General features: G+C 36.5%; 2 protein-coding genes across 3 annotated transcripts; one reads left to right on the top strand and one right to left on the bottom strand.

The window, feature by feature from the left end:
- Window positions 1-344: 344 nt before the first annotated feature.
- Nmd3 (60S ribosomal export protein NMD3) lies at window positions 345-11,672 on the top strand. The gene is made up of 10 exons (XM_045732090.2): window positions 345-504; window positions 1,175-1,460; window positions 2,941-3,081; window positions 3,700-3,802; window positions 5,604-5,754; window positions 7,363-7,505; window positions 8,724-8,866; window positions 9,104-9,216; window positions 9,851-10,027; window positions 11,307-11,672. Exons 1-10 carry the CDS (start codon window positions 464-466, stop codon window positions 11,512-11,514), a joined length of 1,506 nt encoding a protein of 501 aa, XP_045588046.1. The 5' UTR covers window positions 345-463; the 3' UTR covers window positions 11,515-11,672.
- Window positions 11,673-13,387: 1,715 nt separating this feature from the next.
- On the bottom strand, window positions 13,388-20,977 carry RpL27A (ribosomal protein L27A). 2 transcript variants are annotated; one of them, XM_045732083.2, is made up of 8 exons: window positions 20,893-20,977; window positions 18,514-18,577; window positions 16,749-16,846; window positions 15,686-15,835; window positions 14,196-14,324; window positions 13,993-14,035; window positions 13,699-13,741; window positions 13,388-13,502 (listed from the first exon to the last, which is right to left on the bottom strand). In XM_045732083.2, the coding sequence occupies exons 1-5, from the start codon at window positions 20,893-20,895 to the stop codon at window positions 14,196-14,198; spliced, it is 444 nt and encodes a 147-aa protein (XP_045588039.1). In that variant the 5' UTR covers window positions 20,896-20,977; the 3' UTR covers window positions 13,388-13,502; window positions 13,699-13,741; window positions 13,993-14,035. The 2 variants fall into 2 exon arrangements, with proteins under 2 accessions (XP_045588039.1, XP_069190211.1); XM_069334110.1 differs by lacking the exons at window positions 13,388-13,502; window positions 13,699-13,741; window positions 13,993-14,035 and having other exon boundaries at window positions 14,195-14,324.
- Window positions 20,978-23,125: the final 2,148 nt, after the last annotated feature.

Raw genomic sequence — 23,125 nt, 5'->3', positions numbered from 1 at the left:
GAACTTAAAGTCACTAATAAACATAGCATTTTGGGCAATATGTATTTATTGAATGATTGATTGATTTTATTTATATACAGGAAGTAACATTGGGTTCTGAGAGAGCATAACATTGGTGTTCTTACATTCTTGCAAAGTTACTAACACGCATAGCTATATATGTGGACTTTCAAATTTGCTGAAATATATAAACAAATATAAGGTGTCAAAAAAACATAAAGAGGTATTTAGTCCCGAAAACGGCTACATGTATTTTAGTGGCTTTGCAAGAATGTAAACAATACCAATTTGATGTAATCTCGTAAACCCATTGTACCTTCTTGAAAATAAAATAAATATTAGGGAGGTAGTCCCTCCATCACCAACAACAACACCACCACCAGCTGGAGGCTGCACGTGGCCGCCTCCCTCCTGTTTACCTCCACTCTTAACTCCCTCCTCCACTCCTCCACATTACATCAACATGGAGTATATCCCTCCAGTACCAGCAACTGTTGGAGTAATGTAAGTTAATGGGCAGTTAAGCTATGAGTATAGGTCAACTCATCTGGAGAAAGCCTTGCTGACATTTTGTTTCTCTTAACATTATTATTTTTTTTTGAGGGGGGAGGCCTCTGTAGTTGGGCAGGCACTTGACTTTAGGGATTTTAAAGTGGTGTGTTTTAATTATTAACTTCTTGCTTTAATTCAATACCAAAACATCACAAAAAGTGGACTTTATAACCTGACCATCTCAGATTTTCATAAAATTTGGTAGGAGGGTAAAGGATATGAAGTAACTTTAACATTCAAAATTTTAGCACTTGATGATGTACAGATGATGATGATGTATTTCACACACCAGGGTTGGCAATGTGAAAAAATACAATTCTTGTTTACAAGTTCCACAAAAAAATTCATAACTGCTTCTAAGGTTGAACCTTCATATTTTGTGTTTTTTTTTTTAAGCAAAGGAAGCATTGTTCTCATTAATATACAGTACTGCACAGGGTATTATATGTAGTAATAATATTAATAATGAGGGTTATATTTTTTATTGTACATTTCACGTATAAAATCATTAATTGAGCTTCATCCTGTTGTGTGTTTTCACCCTTCCTCACAATGTAAAATGCTAGTGAATAAGAAAGTTGTAAATAATTAGTCATAAAACTAATTCATAGTTTTTCTTCAGCCTATGCTGTGATTGTGGTGCCCAGATACAACCAAATCCCACAAATCGATGTATTGCCTGCATAAGAGCCCGCAATGATATTTCTGAAGGAATTCCGAAACAAGGCAATCTCTACTTCTGTCGTGGATGTGAAAGATATTTGGACCCTCCTGCTGCATGGATATCAGCTTCCCTCGAGTCAAAAGAATTGTTGAGAGTGTGTTTGAAGAAGATCAAGGGACTCAACAAAGTGCGGCTAGTTGATGCTGGCTTTGTATGGACCGAGGCTCATTCTAAAAGGATCAAGGTAGCACATGTTTAATTTTTTTTTTTTTTTGTAACCACTTAAAGTTTGTGTAAACTTAAATATAATTACAGTGCTGTATAAGAAAATTAGTTTATTGGGGAATTATTTTTTTTAAAGCTTTTATAAGACAGAAAATTAGTCAGGCTTTAGAGATATTAAAGAATAGGTCTTTGATCAAAACTGGTAACGTAGAAATTATGCTTCGCTTTATATATTTTTATTTTAATATATTTTTAGAATGGTGTGTGTATAAAATTCATTGACCTTCAGGAATGCTTATATTTACACATATTTGTATTTGAATAAAATCACAACTATACTTACAGTCAATTATTACATAAGACTTATTCTTTGGATAAACTTAAATTATCAATAAACAAGAAATAATCTTTGGGGCTGCAACCATGCCTGTAGGAGAAGAAAGTAATTGTGTGAACTTAGGCCAGGTGAAGTTCACCAACCCCTCCAAATCTAGGGCCCAAAAGGGCAAACTCCAGGGCATCCAAACAAGAAGCGTACTGTACCTCAAACCCTGAAAAACTCACGGCTCCATAAGAGCTGTGAGAGAGCTCCATGTGTAATTACCTAAGTGTAGTTACAGGATGAGAGCTATGCTCGTGGTGTCCCTTCTTCCCAGCACTCTTATCACACACACATCACACACACACTCACCCAGTGTGTGTGTGTGTGTGTAATTACCTAAGTGTAGTTACAGGATGGGAGTTATGCTAATGGTGTCCTGTCTTCCCAGTACTTTTTATCATATAACACTTTGAAACTACTGTAATGACTGTTTTGGCTTCCACCACCTTCTCACTTGTTCCAACCATCTACCACTCGGCAAAAGAAAACTTTCTATTATTTTTTCGGCACCTCTGTTTCCTTAGATTGAATCAGTGTTCTTGAAGTTCCTGGTTTCAGGAATTCCTCTTTGTGAATTTGACCGATTCCTTTTATTATTTTGTAAGTGGTGTTTATATCGCCTCTCTTTTTTTCATCTATTTTCTAGCTTTGGCATATTTAACGTCTCTAGTTTCTCCTCGTAACTCTTGATTTTCAGTTTTGGAAGCCATTTTGTAGCATGCCTTTTCCAGTTTATTGATGTGCTTCTTGAGATATGGGCACCATACAGCTGCTGCATATTCATATTTTGGTCTCACAAAAGTCATGAACAGTTTCTTTAGTATTTCACCACCCGTGTAGTTAAAAGCAAGTCCGATGTTGGAAAGCGACGCATATGCTTCTCGCACAATATTCTTTGTGTTCCTCTACAGACAGTTTACTATCCAAAATCATCCCTATTTTCTCCAATTCCACATTCCTGTGTGTAGACCTCAAGCTTATCAAAGGTTTTATTTTATTTTTTATTTTGTATGTGCAATATATGAATTGATAAATATATTTTTTAATTAAGAAATTAGTTACAGGTAAGGTTGTATTTTTTGAGTTTGAGAATAACGTGCACATGTGCAATTCTCAGGTGAAGCTTGCCGTGCAGAAGGAGATCCAGGCTGGGGCAGTACTCCAGCAGGAATTTATCGTCGAGTTTGTTGTGGTGGGTCAGATGTGCGATGATTGTCACAGAGTGGAAGCCAAGGATTTCTGGCGATCAGTTGTACAGGTTTGTAATGTATTGCTAATTATTATTATGGTTCTAAATTGCTAGCCAAGTCTATATATAATAACAGTGAGACTAGTAATAGTTTGGTTTTGTGAAATACTGTACACCATTTTATCCAAGTTGGTTGGTTAAACCAATATTGTTTTAAACTGTATGCATCTTCCATTATTTTCTTCAGAGTAAATTTTTTAAAATTATTGGTACACTTGACCAAATTGTTGTTATAAGTATTATAATTTTAGGAGGATGGGCTGGATATAGACAAAGATAAAAGTCACAGTTTTGAGTCATCCTTTGTAGATAATACAAAAATCAGCATGAAAATTACTTTTGTGGGAGACGGTGAAAAGGAGCACATCAGTCAAGAAAGAGAAGATTGGTAACATTGGGAATAAAATAGACATAGGGCAGTCAAAAGAAAGGAAAATCTTAACATAGCTTGATCATATGTCCGAGTAAATCACCCAAGAATTGGCACAGTTATCAAAGACAAGGCTGTGATTTTAGGACATACGATGAGTGAGGCGGGTGGGTGGGGGGGAGATTGTTAACAGATATAGTTGTATGTAATTTCATTGGAGATGGTTTAGGGCTGCTTTTAATGATATAACTTTTTAGGTGCGACAGAAGATAGACCACAAGCGGACGTTCTACTACCTAGAACAGTTGATGCTGAAGCACAGAGCTCATGAGAAGACTTTAGGCATCAAAGCAGTTCATGGTGAGATGATGTGAACATTCCATATCTGTTAACTTATAAAGATGGAGAGTCATATATTGATTTTTCCTTTATTTTGGTTTCTTCAACATTATATATTGCTCTCGTGCATATACAGTGCATTAAACCTTCAGGTTGCACTGGGGATAGGTTCTGGCAAAATACCGGTAGTAGTAGTAGTAGGCATACATCAGTCTCAGGAGACTATGGAGTTGCGCTCTGGTTGTCGGTCTGGAGTGGCCTCACCGGTACTGCCTAAATTATTCTTAACATTTTAGGAGAATGAAGAAAAGGCTCAGGAGGAGATTGACCGGATAATTGAGTGTGCGGTGAAGCGGAGATTGAGTTTCAACAATGTACGAGAAGGGGTATGGAATAATCTGTGATAGAATCAGTTTAACACTGTTGCTGTCACATGTTGCAGCCCCCATTATTTCCTTGAATCAAAATTTGGTTAAAACTAATGTTAATTGCTTTTTTGACTCAAAAACTATCTAGTAAGAAAGAGACAATTAAAAAATATGGAAAAAATTATAATCCATTTTGTAATAGAAAATATGCTATAAGTAATTTAATGTTTATGTTATAAATACAGCCACTAATTTTAATAGCCAAAGGATATTTTGTTCTAGAATTATTACGTTTCTAATCGGAAAAAGAAGGGCTCATTCTGTATGACAGAGCATAATGAAAAATAACTTAATGTTTTTTAAAAGTTTAAACAAAAAGTATATAAAAATAATTATCATTATTTGTCATGAAAAAATAGCAAGTTACTAATTGTACTCACCTAGTTGTGTTTGCGGTGGTTGAGTTTTGGCTCTTTGATCCTGCTTGATACAGTATTGTAGTACTGTATCAGGCCATAATTGTTCCAAGTGCAGTACTGTATTATTCTACATATAAGCAATAAGCATACTAACTAAAACTTAATTATGCCCACCACTGTGCTCTCCACCACAGTAGCTCCCCGGAGCTTACACCACTTGCACCACGTGTCCGTTCTCTAGCACCAGGTACCCGAGTCTGTATCAGCCCACTGGGAGTCATCACCCGAATTGGCACCCCTTCCCCAACCCCCCTCCTCCCTTAACGGTGATAGGAGTATGTGGAGACTAGCGATCAACCTTACAACTGATGTGAAAGACTTAAACAATCCAACCGATAGTTTGAACAGGCAAAAGATACTGCACCAACTTCTAGATCACCAGCCCCAACCGTTTGAGCTGGATGGTATAACAACGGTCTTGCTTCATACAGGTCGGCGTTCAATCCCCGACCGTCCAAGTGGTTGGGTACCATTCCTTCCCCCCCCCCCCCGCCCCCGCTCCTCGTCCCATCCCAAATCCTTATCCTGACCCCTTTCAAGTTCTATATAGTCATAATGACTTAGCATTTTTCCCTGATAATTCTCTTCCCTTCTAGATCACCATTAGGCGACAGTCTAGATTTCCAAGGGTTCAGCCAGCCACTCTCATTCACTGTCTCGCCTGATGTCATTGTCCTTGGTGTTCAAATCTGCTTGAAATAGGAAATTTCAATTACAAAACCATTCTGAATCATGAGTTGATTGTGCTGAATAATAGCACCGCTTCCGCATACTCCTTGCCCAGCCTTACCCCCATTCAACTGATAACCCATTCAAATAAAGTTTAAAATTGATTTAGTAATTCACTATATTATTATCATCATTGTTAGTTGGCCTTCATTATTTGTTCAGTTTTTATATATCACATAAGCCAATATTGGAGAATCATATTAACTTTTGCCGAGTTAATTAACATTCAATATTTTTTTTTTTCAGAGGGCCTAGATTTCTTCTATACCAATGAGCAGGGTGCAAGACATTTGGTAGACTTCCTTATGTCAGTTGTTCCCTGTCGTTGGACACAGTCGAAGAAACTTATCTCTCATGATATTCACTCTAACTCCTACAATTATAAGTTTACCTTCAGGTAAGTAATAACATAATTACTGTACGTTTTATTGCCTAATATCACATATGATTTCATCTAGGTACTCGGCTAATGTAATTTTAACTTTGATATACAGTGGCATCTCCAGAATCCAGACCTCTGTATACTGGATCGCTTTACATTTTCAGTAACAGGGTTGTTGATTTGTGGAACCAATTACCGCGTAACGTGGTGGAGGTGGGGTCCCCTCGATTGTTTCAAGCGTTGGTTGGATATGTATATGAGTAGGATTGGGTGATTATAAATAGGAGCTGCCTCGTATGGGCCAATAGGCCTTCTGCAGTTACCTTGTTCTTATGTTCTTAAATAATGGAAGAAATCCACTTAATGTAGATTCTGGCAGAAGACAATATGAAACTTGATTGTTGGTTTAGTAAACTAATTTTCATTTAATTGTTTTTGTTGTTTTGGCTAATCTTGTATTTCTAAACATTCAAAATAATACATATATAATTTAGAAATATTTGACTAAACATGTATTATACTGTAAATTGTATTGATGTATTTTCTAAGGCATCCAGACTGTAAAGACATGTATAAGTGTATCAACTCTATCAATATGTGTGTAAGTGCGGCCTGACCTCTCATTATTCAGGCATTGTGTTTGGCTGTTCTTCTGATGTACTTTTACATGTATTTACAATTTGAAGCCATGTTGTGTTGCTGTAGTGGTATAGGAATGCAAGACAAGGGGTGAGGGAACTTTCGTATCATGAACAAGAAAGCCTAGTAACTACAGAAATATAATTGTTGTTAGGGAGGCAAGCTTCTGGCAGAGGAAGCAAGTGTTAAAAGACACCGAGCTTATGCTGGCCGAGGAATATGGCATTGTTACTGATGCTGATTTTGACATAGAATAAAATATGACGGAAGCAAATCATATAGTTTGTGAATAAAATGGGGAGCAGTTATGGAAAGTTACCAGTCTGTGGCTGAATGTTTGACACTAGTCATGGATAGTAAGGGCTCTAAGGCCAGTTCACGGTGACTGCAGAAGCTTAATAGGTTCAAACCCTTCATGACAGTATTATACTATAGTAAAATAGTATTATAGTAGTGATATAGTAGTAGTAGTATGTATCCATCAGTCTCGGGAGACTATGGAGTTGCGCTCTGGTTGTCGGTCTGGAGTGGCCTCTCCAGGGCACAAAGCCAGGATAGGGGGGGAGGTGGATATGGGGAAGAAGTTGTCACCCATGCAGCAGGTGTCCCCCCCCCCCCCTGCACCGTGCCGAAAGTTTCCAAGTGGAAAGACAACCGCCAACACGACTGGTTCCAGCACCGTCACAGGAACTGCCAGAACGAGGTTGAAGGCAACAAGTGATATCGGTACTATAGTATTAATATAGTACTATTTAGTACTATACTATACAAGCACAGTTTTGGACAATGTCCTGATTTTGGAGGTGCATCTGTATATTCATAATGTACTTGTTTAAAATTAAAAAATTACCATTATTATTTTTTTTTTTTTTTTTTTTTTTTTTTTTTTATAAATAGTATACGGTTTCATGTAAAAGATCATCTGAATGTCACTGAATAATTTGTATAATAAGAAATTGATAGATTGAACATTTTTCTTTACAGTGTTGAAATTATACCTCTTTGTAAAGACAGTGTGGTGTGTCTACCTCCCAAGTTAGCTCATCAACTTGGTGGCATTGGCCAGATATGCGTTGTTCACCGTGTCACCAATCAATTTGGATTAATTGATCCTGCTACTGCGCAACGTATGTTAGATTTTATTCTGATTTGATTCGTTTAAATGTGTTGCTTTCCTAACTTCAATGGCCACATGAAAGTAAAAAATTAGTAGCTCTTGGGGAAAGCCCCTGTCTCATATCTACTTTAGTTGGTACATTTATACTTCTTTATGTTCTGGTATTCTTGTACGTTCTCTTGAAGCTGTGAATGGCTTCTGTGACTTCTTACCCAGCTTATTCCTTCCTCCCACATTTTGTGAGCACATTTTCTTCTCCAATCAAGTAAATCAAGATCAGCAGTGGTCCAAATACCAAACAATGCAGGATCCCATTTATCGCTTACTTTCTCTCAATACAAATCTCGGTTTTCTGTTAATGTTTTCAGTGATACGGCCAAGTGTAAAAGATAATACGAAGAGTGAGATGACATTGAATACCTTTTAATAATAATTTTCTGGCTTTCCGTACATATCATATTTCATATACTTCGACATACTTACACTAGATACCTTTCTCAAAATCTAGCACTTTCATTGCTTGTACTCTTTAGCACTCTGCCTCTTTCCATACCCAAGTTTTTCTTTCCTTGTGTCAGAAGCTGGGAGTAATATACTAATTCTCAGATCTTTCTTTATGTTCATACTAACACTCATACCTTTCTCTGCTTAGTACTATTATCCTCTTATACGGATCCTGTAGTGCAGCAGTCACTGCAGTTGGGTAATAACCAGAAAGGTCCCGAAGTTCCATTCCTGTAGCAGGACAGAGGTGATTGTGCATGTTATCCTTCACTTAAAACTCCTGATAACCTAGCAGTAAATAGGTAGAGTACTTGGAATTAAGGCAGCTGTTGTGGGTGGCAACCTGGGGAGGGTCAATAGTTTGCGTAGATGAAGACTGGTAGGCCTAACAGACCTGGTGTACCTGACAAAGTCAAGCAAACTTTCTCCTACTCATTACTCTCTCTTCCAATAGACTGTATTTTCCCTTATTTTGTGTTATTTAATCTGCAGTTCAAATTACTTGTGTTTTACCACTTTAGTAGTTTCTAAAATTATTGCAGTGGATATCATTGTTTAGACTGATGAGCATACAATTCATGACACATTCAAAGCTAACCTTTAAATTTACTAATATGAGAAAAATAAATGGGGATTATATCGGATGTTATAGTACCGTGTATTAGTAAATTGTGTTAATATTGTTCCCAACATAAACAATTAGTGACAATCTAAATATTGACAGTGGCAGAAGTAAGCAGCACTGTGTTTTGGCGAACACCCTTCAACGCGCTCTGCACTTCAAAGAAACTAACGGAGTTTGTCGTGATGGACACAAGTGAAGCCAGCGTGAAGCATTTCAGTGGTCAGGGTCAGATTTCTAAGAAGGTAAAAGATTAGTGTACCACTCATCACCACCACCACCACTACCACTACTTCCTCTTTGTTTAGGTTTGCCTAGACCTAAACTTAGCTTGTCAACCCTGTATGGTCTACATTACCATTATCTCATTTCTCACTTTCATGAGGTTGGCAGGCATCAGCCTGCCAACCATTTAAATTTGGGTTTTATCTTACCTATTGTATAGAATTTAGTTGGTTATTTTTTATTCTTTTATTCCACAGCATCAGGTAGCAGAGGTTTGGGTACAACGAGCTAATGAGCTTGGCTCAGACAACATGATCTTCTGCAGATCGCATCTTGGTCACATTCTTAGCCCTGGAGATACTGTTTTGGGGTGTGTATGTTTTATTTATTTTAACAAATTAGATATAAAATATTTTACAGTCAACCCTTCCTCTGTGTTAGGATTATTTTCCTCGTCTGGATTTACACCCCCCCCCCCCCCCCCTCCTGTGGCTCTTGATGGCACGACCAGCTGAACCAGTACTCGTAGTTGTCCGTCAGTCTTGCTACAGAGTGGTCATTTTTACCATCTAGTGCTGCTTTTGTCTGTGTCTCTTTGTCCTGTTTCTTCTGTGTCCATTCCGGTGTTTTTTTTTTTTTTCCTTTTTATCTTGGTTGTTTGTTGATCGGCAAACTCTGTGTTAGCATTTGGCATCAACATTTCCATTTCACAAGTTGTCTCATTCCTTTTTCTCATCTCTGGCCTGCCCCTGCTCCCTGAACTGAAATCTACACAACAAATTTGCCCAAGACTTAATTCTTGTACTTTGAAGCTGCTCAGAACAAGGGTTCACTGTATTATCCTTTTGAACTTTATAAAATGTTATAATCATTCTTTTTTTGTATTTCTCCAAGTCATTTTTAATAATTACTATACTGTATAGGCAAATTGCATACTGTACTGGCATAAATTGTCTAAGCTCATGATTTTAGAATTCTTAAGAAACTTCATTATTACATTTCAGCTTTGACCTTCGGTTGTCAAATATTAACGATGCAAACGTAGATAAGATGAACCCAGATTTGGTTCCTGATGTTGTACTTGTGAAGAAAATCTTTGCTGATAAGGCGACACGAAATCGTCGTCGGCGTTGGAAGCTGAAGCACCTTGGTCTCGATGACGATGCTAACAGTCAAAATATGTAAGTTTTTCATCAATTATTTAATATTTTAAGTTTACTAAATAGCATGTCCATGTATTGCCATTTTTACATGCATAATTTATTTGTATCTCCTTTGATGCTGATACAAAAACAATTTTGTTGCGGATTTAATTCTTAAGTTACATTCTTTGACATCAAGCATGCTTTCACACACTTGCTTTTCCACTTCCTTGAATTATTTCTCCCCTTTATATTATATATATTTTTGTTTTCTTATATTCTTTTTAGACAAGCATTAAATTATCATTAAAAAGAAGTATTGTACTTTGACCCAAGATGGAAAGTCAAAACTGACATGCATGCAACAACAAAAAGGTTGATGAATCTGGATCTAAATCCTACTTATGGATGGGTGATCCAGTAGCAAAATTGCATAAGTGAGTTATATCACTGTAAAGCCCAGTGCTTCATTTAACAATTCCGACCTCTTTATAATAGATATCTTTAAAGAACAGATGACATTACTATGAATAAATAATAATGAGCATGAACCGTCTTCATCAGGTCATGACATTATTCCTCCCACAGTTATGTGAAACGTGGACATAAATTTTTTCTAGTCTTGTTATATATATTTCATATTTGCAGTGCAAAACTAATGCACATCGTCTTACTTTTTTAGCTTAATGACGTGTTTTAATTACCTCGAGTAGCAGTCGTCTTCAAAGGTGCAATGTTAAAAACATAGTTTGTTGTAGTAAGAAACGACTTTCTCAAATATATAAATATTGTATTGTGAAGTTGTATATCATCAGGTGAATGTTAGGTAAGGTCGCGTGTTTTATATCAGTTGACAATTACTGCATTAGTTTCTAGAGTATGCAGATACTATATTTCAACCCATCCTCCTGTTTAGATAGATAATTTGTCAATGGTCACAAATAAGTACATACAGTACTTAGCGTTTAGAATTAACTAGTAACAAATTAATTTAAAATAAAGCTGAAAAACACACTTAAATATTACTAGGCCAAGTATAGCATATATATATGTACTATATTAGGCCTCAGATATTGTGTAGGCCTAGGAAGGTTAAGTTAGGTTAATTTAGTTTGTCAAAGCGACACAAGTAAAAACTAGTTTTCCTGTTTGTCCAACTCGATAGTTGTTGGAAAATAGTAAATTGGAAAAAAAAAAGACAGCTGGTAAATTAAAGAGCTGTTGGCAAATGTGAGGACGACTAACTGTTATTGACATTATTCTAATGATTTGTACGTTTGTTTCGTCACGCGACTAATAATAACATTTTTTGATTCAGGGATTACACCGATTTCCTGGAGGATCTGGAGGAAGACCCACAGTACCGCACCAACATCAACATTTATCGTGACGATGCCAAGATGGCTAAACAAGACACTGAAAGTGAAGCAGGAGAAATTCCCCAAGTAGGATTGGAGGAAATGCTTGACGATCTACATATTTTGGAAGGTCCAACAGAAGATGAGGGAGCAGAGATGATAGAATAGTCATTTGTACTACATGAATTACTAGCTTAAGATTTCTATTGCTGTATTTAAAGGTTTTCAATTTGGTTGAAAAATGTATTGACTTTATTGTATACTTAGTATTGTATAATAATATTCATAATATGTAGAGAATTCTGAAATACAGATGAAACTGAAAATTCTAGATTTTTCTCTTAATGAATTGGTTTACCTAGTATTGTTTTAATATATTTTATGTCAAACTTATTGCAATTATATGAAACTACCATTATGCATTCATTACTGTAGTATATAGGCTATCGATAACTTCGTCATTTTATTAAACTACATGAAAAGTTATTTTCAAATTCTTGTTAGCTCTCAGAAACCAAGATTATCATCCAGTCATTAGATTTATGATGTAGTTAAAGGCTGTGTTTAGGATCCTGTCTTCCAGCTATCCATTTCTGGTAGCTAAATGGTGGAAATTGAGAGCTATGTAGCAAAGACTGCTCTTGGGACCTGACGTTTTACTTATGTTTTATTTATTTATATACAAGGTACAGGGGGGAGTTAAGAGAGTACATAGTAATGATGTTACATTCTTGTAAAGCCACTAGCGCACACAGCATTTCGGGCAAATCATTAATCTAACAGTTTTAAGTAGGTTATCATATTAGTGTTAGATCCCCCTCACATTGGAAGAATCCAACAGGCAACTAATTCCTTAAGGTTCTGCTGTTGATCATCAGGTGGCTAAGAACACTGCTTTTTAATAATCAGAACACTATTATTAAAGGCTTCACCCAAACATGCACTGAATGATGTATCCTCTGCACTTTATGCTGGAGCTTCATTCACACCAACATAAATGATTCAAACTTTCCATACCACAGATGTGTAGAAAGATCAACCATTGGCAATATACTGTTGGGGGGAAAGAATTACAGTACTGTACATTTAATATACAAATGGATTTGCTGTTCCAATTTTCCAGTGATCACTGGTTACTAGGATGGAAGTCTTTTGCAAAAGTAGACTATTGGTACTTTCTAGTTACATAGTGATGATTTTGTTGGGATATACTACTATCATTCCTCTTACTTAAAGATGATAAATTACAATGTTTATTCAGAAACTTGAGATTGGTTAAAATGCTACATAAATGTGAACTAGATCTGGGGTTGCCTTGAAAGATTACTAGTTTTGTTTTAAATATTTATCAAGAGGAATAAAAAGCTTTACTTTAAACCAGAGAGAAGTGGAATGCTCCAACAAAAACCTTCACAATGAACACTATAGTCATATTGGCCCAATGCAGCAGTACCATCAAGAAACTTTCTTCCCAGCCAGGTGGCTTTTGATAATTACTAGCTCTGTATAGTAGCTTTACATCACAAATTGAGGATGCAAATTCGACAACGCTGTCATAAAAGGCAAGCGGTACTTTCGGAATTCATGAGATTCTAATAAAAGAAATGTCCTTTGACATTATGAAACTACAATGTCCTGTAAATCAATATTCTACCAAGCTGGCAATATGTATCGGGGGCATTCTATTAATTGCCGGTTATGTGTATGGCCCATATGTAACCTAGCCACCGCAGATTACTATGGTAGAAAGGCTAATTGAACAGGCTACCCATAAGAAGGCAAAGTATGCTAGCTACCTTTACCAGTCCTTTTTGAGTTATGAATGGGTAGTAATCTGAATATGGGTTTCCTTATGGAAAATAACAAGTGTAGATAGCCTACTTAGTGCCAGTGCCCTCATGGTCATATAAGGTACAGTAATACCAATATAGCTGCCAATCTCTTTTAGATTATGAAAACAGACCCAGAGGTTACATAATTAAATTTTCAATTCCCTATCAATGCAAGTCTTATTTTCTAGATGGCAAGAAATCAAACAAAGTTCCTTTTACAGCTTTATTCTCAAAAGGACCAGATGGAAGTGGTTTTTATAATATAATCAGCTATACGATCCAGTTTGTGGAGGAGTCATCTACTGAAGTTATCCTTGGAAGAAGCTGAAAATGAAAATATTTGTTGGTAAAAAACACAGTAAATAATGAATTTTATTAAAAATTTAAATAAAAATCAGTTGGGAACATTCGACAGTAGAATTCCGTCCGCCCGTTCATAGTCATCATGTTAAATAAAATATTTTTGCTATCATTTTTATTTTTGCTATCATTTTAATAAAATATTGAATAATATTCTTACCGTAAGTCAGTAGCACAAAGCCGCCAACAGCTCTTCTTTTACTCTGAAAATTAAAAAAATTTTAGTTTCCATATTATCATAGAATACTTTATATTTTTTATTATACTTTATTACAGTTCTTGGAAGCATCTCAAATTAAAATATTTTAGTAAAACAGTAAATAATAATGTATTTTATTAAAAAATTAAATCAGTTGGGAACATTCGACAGTAAAATTCCGTCCGCCCGTTCATAGTCATCATTTTAAATAAATTGCTTTCGTTATTTTAATCAAATAGCAAATAATATTCTTACCCCAAGTTGGTAGCGCACAGTCGCAAACAGCTTTGATTTTCCTCTGAAAATTAAAACAAATTTTAAGTTTCCATATAATCAAGAAATACATTTTCATACATATATAAAAAAAATCAGCTTGGAACATTCGACAGAAGAATTCCGTCCGCCCGTTCATAGTCATCATTTCAAGTCAAACTTTATAAAATACTAATATTCTCTACCTAGGCCATCAGCACACAGCAGCCACCAGCAGCTTTGATTTTCTCCTCTGCTTTTCGAGAGAAGAATTTTGCCTTGACAATAACTGGCTGTTTGGGTAGGTTACCCTTGCCCAGGACCTTGTAGTAGCCCTGGAATATACAAAAGAATCAATTAATTCTTAACAAAATTCCAGACAATAATAATGTGCGATGAGAATCAGTAATGAACATTCGACAAATGAATTCCGTCCGCCCGTTCACACAATCATCACAAAAACAGCATTAGACACTCATGATAATCTTGCCAAATGAATAAATCCCGCAAAACCCACTATCATACATAAATCTGGAAAGCTTCAAATCTAGAAGCTTGGACTCTCCAGACCAAAGGTAGCCCCTGCATACTGAACTTCTAATTAGCCTGATAGCCATGACATTCAGCCAGTCAAAAGTGGTTCACCACCAAATGCACAAACGTGTTTAAACCATCCTGAAATACTGTATTCATAAAAATATTTAGCCTTCAAAACAAGTTTCACATGGCAGTGGCAGCAGTATGCCACAGGAGTGTCACTTTTTCCTGGTTACTACGGCATGCTGCAGAGCACACCTCAGTGCACTTAAGACACATGGGCAACTCTATAAACTCTGTAGAGGTTTATTTGCTTAAACAAATCCTACTAAGGCCGCGTGTTGGAGTCGAACCTACGTCCGAGATCATCCCAGACACTGCCTTAATCGACTGAGCTACGACATGGTAAAGAGTTGCAACCAGAAGTTCTACTGGTTTTTAAGTTTTTACCAATTCTACTGGTAAAAAGTTTTAGTGTTTATTTGCATGTTTTGACAAAAGATCTGTTGCCTGACAATAGCATTGTTTTAATCAACTTTAAAGTGAGCACTTACTGCCATCTAATCACAGAATGAGTTACTATTGACAATTTAATTATTTTCAAAACAATAGTTCTCCTTGAATGCAAATAATCGAGAACAAATTTTAGTGGTGGAATCGCCTACACAAATTTATGTATGCTCTCAAACGAAATTTTTTAGTTTCTGATCTACATATATTCTATCTTCAAATAAAATTTTAAAGAAATAACAACAGCCAAGAATTTCACTTTCTCTGAGCAATATTTTATTAAATTGTATTAGTTTATCAAGGATAAATTATATATCCTCATTGTGGAAATAAAAGCACACGAGCTGTATGGGATTGTTAATGATTGCATAAGGGTTGAACACAATCGGCTAATAATTTTAAATTTTCATGGTATATATGGGAAGAACATAGCTTTTAGAGTAATGTAGTAAATTTCTAACATTAACACCTCAAAAATATTATCAATTGTATTTATAGTCTGTTGGATCATAGTTTAGTAGTTACTAATTTTTTCAGTTTTCCACCATGATTTTCTTACATTAATGCTGCCACAAAAAATTAATATTTTCTTACCATAAAAAAAAAAATTGTATAGAGCCAAGAGGAGCGCTTAAAATGCAGAACTTACAGATCTGACAACATTGATGACCGGGGCCTTTTTGGGAATCTTGGCATAGTTGGTTCTTGTCTGCTCAGACACTAGAGACCAGATTTTGTCTAGATTAATAATTGGAGCCCATCTGTGATTGGGACGGTCGTGGTATCCTCGCATACCAACCTGTACAGATCAAAATACCAATATTAGACTAAATTATACATCAAGATAGGTGGGGTTATTGTCATTCTACCATATTTGTCATGTGAAAAGATTAAAATTAATTATCTGTACTACTGTATATCTAATCTCTAGTAATTCTGGTAATTACTCTTAAGATGAGTATTTACACTAAATTCATACAAGTTTTAGCTATTAGTAAACAGAAAAGACAAAAAATAACGAAAAAAATTAGACCTAGACAAGTTAGGAACAAGAGAACAACCAAGGAAGGTGTAACAGGTCTCATGATGGTACAATATACCTAAGATGTAAACAAATTTCACAATTTTACAATATACATTAAATACCTTTGAACCTTCAAGGGTTACAATGTTGAAAATTTAAACGGGTATGTAGTCATTTGTAAATCAAAACTGACCAAACCAAGGCCTTTACATGATTAACAAGAAATGCCTTATGCTGTTCATAAAATTCTATCCCTCTTTCTTGCTTACCTCCCCTCTACACAATCAATTATGTAAAATCCTGAATGCACTATTCCATTTTTATAAAGAAAACAAACCATTAGCGTCTATTCCCAGTAGAAGACACTATAACCAGCATGCTTTTAAGTCACGAAGTGATTACATTATTCTACGTTAAATTTTTAGTGCCCCAAAATGCCATTTATATTTAAATTTTTAACATTTCTTCAATATATAAACCTTGTCAAGTTCATCTTATGCAGATAAAGTCACAATAACATGGCTGAAAAATGCGGACCATACACTAGAAAATTAAGAAACTACAATGTTTCGGTCCGTCCTGGACCATTATCAAGTAGATTGTCAATCGACTTGACAATGGTCCATGACGGACCGAAACGTCGTCGTCGTCGACATTTTCTAGTGTGGTTTGCTCAAGTTCACCTTACCTTTCCAAAGTAACCAGGATGGTATTTGTCAAAGTTAATTCTGTGATGGTGCTGACCACCGGCATTACCACGACCACCAGGATGCTTGCGGTGCTTTCCTGTGAAATAATCTCGGTTAATTTGTGTACAAGACTATTTGTCTGCATTTTAATACAAATTCCTGTGCATGCGGAACTAATTTGCCCCAAGAATCTTACATTGTGCTTGTCCATGTATGGGAGAATGCAAGAAAAATTAAAGTTGCCTGCCCTTAGCCTTCAAATCATTCTAGTAACTAGTTACATTACTTTTGCAGCCAATCAAACATTTCTGAGCCCTACAGTGTATCCAAGAATACATTACAAATATTCTATTAAAAAATAGAATATCTTTCAATAGAATATTAAGGTATACAGCGCCAGGTATGAACTATCTACCAAATGTTAATAAAAAGCGGTAGTGTGGCTGCCAAAGATGTTGCCCGTGTGATACTCTGGCCACCGAGGCTATTTAGACAGGCCTATAACCTGGCCATTGTCGAACCTTCAACAGGATTGTCAAAGCTTCACCAAGACACTCATTGCAGAGGCTAGTATTTCTACACTATCATTGATTTTTATGAATCTGAGAGGTTGGCATCGCATACATTGAAACTGCTAGGGTTTCAAATCACGTTAAGCAATGGGCAGTTCTGAATTTAGTACAAACTAAACGCTGGCATTATTAATTAATACATTTGCATTCCGACAACACTAAGATGCATCATCTGATTGTTATGAATTCAAACATTTTTATATTTATCACTGTTGTACATAATATAAACACTTGCTTTAACTATTCTCTATAGAGAATGTCAAATTTTTACACCAAATTTATATTTAACCCAAAAAAATAACTTGATATAGATCCCAGAACGTTTATGGTCAGTAATGGGTGGAGGCACTGGAGAGCCAAAGTGTAGTATACAAATATAAAAATGGCTGAAGGAATACAATATCAAAATTCTTTCCTATCTAGACAAAATTATCCATCACATTAAGTTTGTTACCATTCTTTGACACTTGACAAATAACTTGACAAGCTATATCCAATGGATTATTATAATATCGCACTCGATCTGCCACACAACCCAAGGAAGCATGGAAATGAAGAGTGCTAAATTACTCACAAAATACTACCCATGACCAGACCACACACTAGAAGGTGAAGGGACGACGACGTTTCGGTCCGTCTTGGACCATTCTCAAGTCGACTGTGCATAAATAATGCTTCTTGCATTCTTACACTGGCACACACTAAGCGTGTCTTAGCCCATACCCATTCAATACAACATAAGCTTAACAATATTTAATATTTTAAATACAAGCATGATCTCTGTCCACAAAGCCTCATTTACTACAAGCCTCTAAAGAGCAATACCATATACACGGTTCAATATCTAGCACACAACTTCTTGATAACTATCGAGGCAAGTACTGTATCTTTCACGTTTCACTACAGAATACACCTTGTTCATATTGCCTGTTCTATACTCAAGAGCCAACTGCCTGTATCTATACTACATTATTTTCTATCATTTTTAAATTTGCTGTTACCTATATTTATATAAACGGTATAATCAAAATTTTCAATGTCCAATTACGCAGTTTTCTTCACTGCACAATCACAAAATATCAAATGTATCATTGTTAAAAATCAGCAGAGCCAAAATTTTAAAAGAACTACTGGTAGTAATAAGGTATGTAAGGACGTGACGTTTTCATAAACACTAAATATTGTTGCTTACCAACACGACCATGGCCGTGGCTCACATGTCCACGAAGCTTCCTAGTCTTCTTCTTGTGGGTGGACTGAAAAAGAAATAATTTATTAACAATTGTAATAAAAACCCATTACGTTATTTAGGGCTCATTTTAATTACTGCATTTGAGCATTGATGAACTATCTGCAAGTCAAATGCGCAGCCCCCATGTAACCATGATCTACACTAACTATTCTAACTATAGAAACACTAGTGGAAAGCAATCCAGATTTGAAAAAAACATAACGCGTTCTATGAAGTTGTCATACTGTGGATACAAGTCACTTTTACCGATCTTTACAGCCTTACTTGCATCGATAACTGAATCGAGCCATTTAAAGGTATAACAGAATTATACTTAAATGCACAATTCAAAATCAATTTCATCATTCAAAGCTAGACTTACCCAGCCTTAAGTGTTCTGAATGGTTATGGTGTTACTATTTGCATAATTTAATGCTACCAGTTTTACTTTTAAAGTATATGTCCCAAACAGTGGAACTCTGTTATACAATGGAGGTGCAGAACAGTTTGGCCCGTGGCATGATTTGCCATTTTTACAGCGATACAGACTTGTGGAGCACCGAGCCACTTCGATATAAAATAGTGAGCAAGATGATTTGACCAAAATCTTATGTTTACTCTGAATCCAAACAGGGCATGGTCTTACCTCAGGCATTTCCCTCACTGATCATTTCATTCACCCTCATTGTACAAAATTCTCCACATTATGAACTGGGTTGGTAATTATTTCATAACCCAATCATTAGGCAGAGCTACAGTGTAAATCAGCACATTATCTTTGTAAAATCTTAGGCCCCTTCTGTGTTTAATCAATTTATAACTAATGTTAAAGAAGTCGGACTTGGTTTCACAATTTCAAGTCCAACTTGCCTGCCTTCATAACAAATTCAAAAACCATGTACTAGGGAATAAGATCTCAAGTGATGTTCATTCTGCAATAGTGACCAAAATTTAATGTCCAAGTGAGACTTCGGTAGTTAGTTATAATTAACCCCTAACCTACACAACCATTTTTAACTAGTTTTTCTTGGTTAACATTAACAAATAATAAGCCTCCCTTTTTATATCTTAAAACATTTATTTCCAATATCAGAAAAAATACAAATTCTAATAATTTTAGCTTGGGTGTAGCGAGGTGTAGAAGTTTTTTTTTTTTTAAATCAACCAGTAACTTTTCTATGCCATTTCTTATAGAATCTGCCATTCTTGCTTCCAGTAATGCCTAGCTTACTGGCAAATTGTTGAAGGTATACAATAATCAAAATTCTTTCCTATCTAGACAAAATAATAGATCACATTAAGTTTGTTACCATTCTTTGACACTTGACAACAATAACTTGACAAGTTATATCCAATGGATTATAATATTGCACTCGATCTGCCACACAGCCCAAGGAAGCATGGAAATGAAGAGTGCTAAATTACTCACATAATACCACCCGTGTCTAAAGTCTTATAAATTGTCAACCACACTACTGTGGATAACATTTCATTCACTTGGGCACTAGGAGTCTCGAACCACAAACACAAATTTATTACAAAATAAAAAAACTGAAGTTAAACACCAGTTGTGGAATCAACCAAGTTAGCTACAGGCAAAATATTTCTACTGCTGTTATGTACGAACATTATAACAGGAACCCAATCAGAAGCCCTATTGGCCCATACGAGACTGGTGCAGTTCATATCATTTTCACCAGTCTTAAAATTACTTACCCAGCGCAATGATCGGCGGCAATTACAACTAGATATCCTGTTGAAATGCTTATGTACATGATCCAACCACACTCATACAAGGCAGCTTATCACCCCCAACCACACCTACACATGTGGAATGAATTCAACCAAACCTTCCCACCACAAGCAAACCTACACACATGTATAATAAATCCACCCCCAACCAAACCTACACATGTGGAATAAATCCACCACCACCAAGTCTTTTGCATTACTTTGAAAATTACATAAAAAAAAAAACACGGTTGGGGGAAAAAATTCACATACACCAGACCAAAAATTTACTTTTTAAAAACCCACCCACAAACTTTTTATAACTTTTAAAAACCACTTCCATAAAACCAGAGCACTGAAAACCTTTCAGTTAAAACCCAGGCGCCAGTAAACAATTAACACCTGAGCCACCAGACTCCAGCATGGCTCTCATCCCCCACCATAATATATCGCCATTCATCCTCAACACCTCCCACATATTCCCCCTGCCGCTGCTCAAATCCTACTCGCCCGTTGTCACACAGTACCCGCACGGGCAGACCCTCGTCAGGAGAGACGCGGGAGCCTCGCAAAACCCCGATAATTGTACAAGAGAGCGAGAGTCCATACCATGTTGACGGCCTTGTTTACTGAAGAGAGAGCGCCAGCGCCGCCTGGTGGCAGGTAAACAATGCCTGCCCACAGCGCTACCACACATCTCTCTACCATCCACATCTTTTATTCCCTGTATATCACAAACTATTTATAATGATATTTACATTCTACTATAACGATATATATATAAATACATTTATGTATTTTGGTGTATAGTATGGACTCTTATGTTAAGAGTAATAATAAATTTGCCTTGTGTTATACTTGTGGCGCCAATTTTAAATTTTAATTTTTGTTTCTTACTTGAATTTACCTGATGGCCAATAACTCTCTGCTGGCCTCAACGAGAACAGGAAGCCAGAGGCTTATCAAAGGTCCCTCCATTTGTCCTGATGATTTTATCGAGCCTGGATTTTAAAATCCAGCAACATTTTGACATTTGTGGATTCGTCGGGTAGGCGGTTCCATGATTTTATAACCCTATAGGTGGAAAGGCTTCTCTTTTCAGTCCTACAATGTGGCTTGTTGGGCTTGGAACCGTTAGTCCTTGTCTGTGTTGTATCTGACCATTTGAAAAGTAGTCTGGATCAATATCCTCCAAATTGTTCAGTATTTTAAAAGTTTAAATGAGATCTGCTTTATCATGTCTGGTTTGCAATGTTGTTTGCGGCTCTCAACCGTTTCTGAGTCGACTTACTTCTGGAATAATTCTTATCGCCCGGTGTTGAACCTTCTCTAATCAATTTCTATACTCTTCTTAATGGATCCCGAAGAGATATCTAAAATGCAAAAAGGAGATTGTCAATTTAAGGTGGGTGAGCTCCCACCTGGATTTTCCTAATCACTTGGGCTGGACGGTAGAGCGTCGGTCTCGCTTCATGCAGGTCGGCGTTCAATCCCCGACTATCCTAGTGGTTGGGCACCATTCCCTTCCCCCCGTCCCATCCCAAATCCTTATCCTGACCCCTTCCCAGTGCTATATAGTCGTAATGATTTGGCGCTTTCCCCTGATAGTTCCCTTCCCTTCCCACCTGGATTATTACATCTAGGGATGGAGACCTCGGGCCAGATTCACGAAAGCACTTACGCAAGCACTCACGAACGTGTACATCTTTCCTCAATCTTTGACGGCTTTGGTTAACATAAGAACATAAGAACATAAGAACAAAGGTAACTGCAGAAGGCCTATTGGCCCATACGAGGCAGCTCCTATTCTATAACCACCCAATCCCACTCATATACTTGTCCAACCCGTGCTTGAAACAATCGAGGGACCCCACCTCCACAATGTTACGCGGCAATTGGTTCCACAAATCAACAACCCTGTTACTGAACCAGTATTTACCCAAGTCTTTCCTAAATCTAAACTTATCCAATTTATATCCATTGTTTCGTGTTCTGTCCTGTGTTGATACTTTTAATACCCTATTAATATCCCCCCGGTTATGTCCATTCATCCACTTGTAAACCTCTATCATGTCACCCCTAACTCTTCGCCTTTCCAGTGAATGCAACTTAAGCTTTGTTAATCTTTCTTCATATGAAAGATTTCTAATTTGGGGAATTAACTTAGTCATCCTACGCTGGACACGTTCAAGTGAATTTATATCCATTCTATAATATGGCGACCAAAACTGAACTGCATAATCTAAATGGGGCCTAACTAGAGCAAGATATAGCTTGAGAACCACACCAGGTGTCTTGTTACTAACGCTGCGATTAATAAATCCAAGTGTCCGATTTGCCTTATTACGAACATTTATGCATTGATCCTTTTGTTTTAAATTCTTACTAATCATAACTCCCAGATCCCTTTCGCAATCCGACTTCGCAATCACAACACCATCTAGCTCGTATCTTGTAACTCTATCATCATTACCTAACCTCAGAACTTTACATTTATCAGCATTAAACTGCATCTGCCAATCCTTTGACCATTTCAAAACCCTATCTAGATCAACTTGAAGTGATAGTGAGTCCTCCTCCGAATTAATTTCCCTACCGATTTTCGTATCATCGGCAAATTTGCAAATGTTGCTACTCAAACCTGAATCTAAATCATTTATATATATTATAAACAACAGAGGTCCCAGGACAGAGCCTTGAGGCACTCCACTTACAACATTTTCCCACTCTGACTTGATTCCATTTATACTAACTCTCTGTTTCCTTTGGTATAGCCATGCCCTAATCCAGCTTAATATAGCACCCCCAATACCATGAGACTCTATTTTTTTAATCAGTCTTT

The sequence above is a fragment of the Procambarus clarkii genome, chromosome 4 (assembly GCF_040958095.1).
Source record: "Procambarus clarkii isolate CNS0578487 chromosome 4, FALCON_Pclarkii_2.0, whole genome shotgun sequence".
Taxonomy (NCBI): domain Eukaryota; kingdom Metazoa; phylum Arthropoda; class Malacostraca; order Decapoda; family Cambaridae; genus Procambarus; species Procambarus clarkii.
The sequence above is the reverse complement of the archived record's forward strand: the minus strand, read 5'-3'. Positions and strand labels throughout refer to the sequence as shown.

What these genes read in the sequence shown, in the direction of transcription:
- Nmd3 (XM_045732090.2), top strand. Translation starts at nt 464, where the DNA reads ATGGAGTATATCCCTCCAGTACCAGCAACTGTTGGAGTAAT. An exon ending in AATTATAAGTTTACCTTCAG is followed by an intron (nt 5,755 to 7,362) that starts GTAAGTAATAAC and finishes TTTTCTTTACAG; the next exon opens with TGTTGAAATTATACCTCTTT. An exon ending in TGATCCTGCTACTGCGCAAC is followed by an intron (nt 7,506 to 8,723) that starts GTATGTTAGATT and finishes AAATATTGACAG; the next exon opens with TGGCAGAAGTAAGCAGCACT.
- RpL27A (XM_045732083.2), bottom strand. An exon ending in CCACGGCCATGGTCGTGTTG is followed by an intron (nt 16,847 to 18,513) that starts GTAAGCAACAAT and finishes ATTATTTCACAG; the next exon opens with GAAAGCACCGCAAGCATCCT. An exon ending in TCATCAATGTTGTCAGATCT is followed by an intron (nt 14,325 to 15,685) that starts GTAAGTTCTGCA and finishes TGTATATTCCAG; the next exon opens with GGCTACTACAAGGTCCTGGG.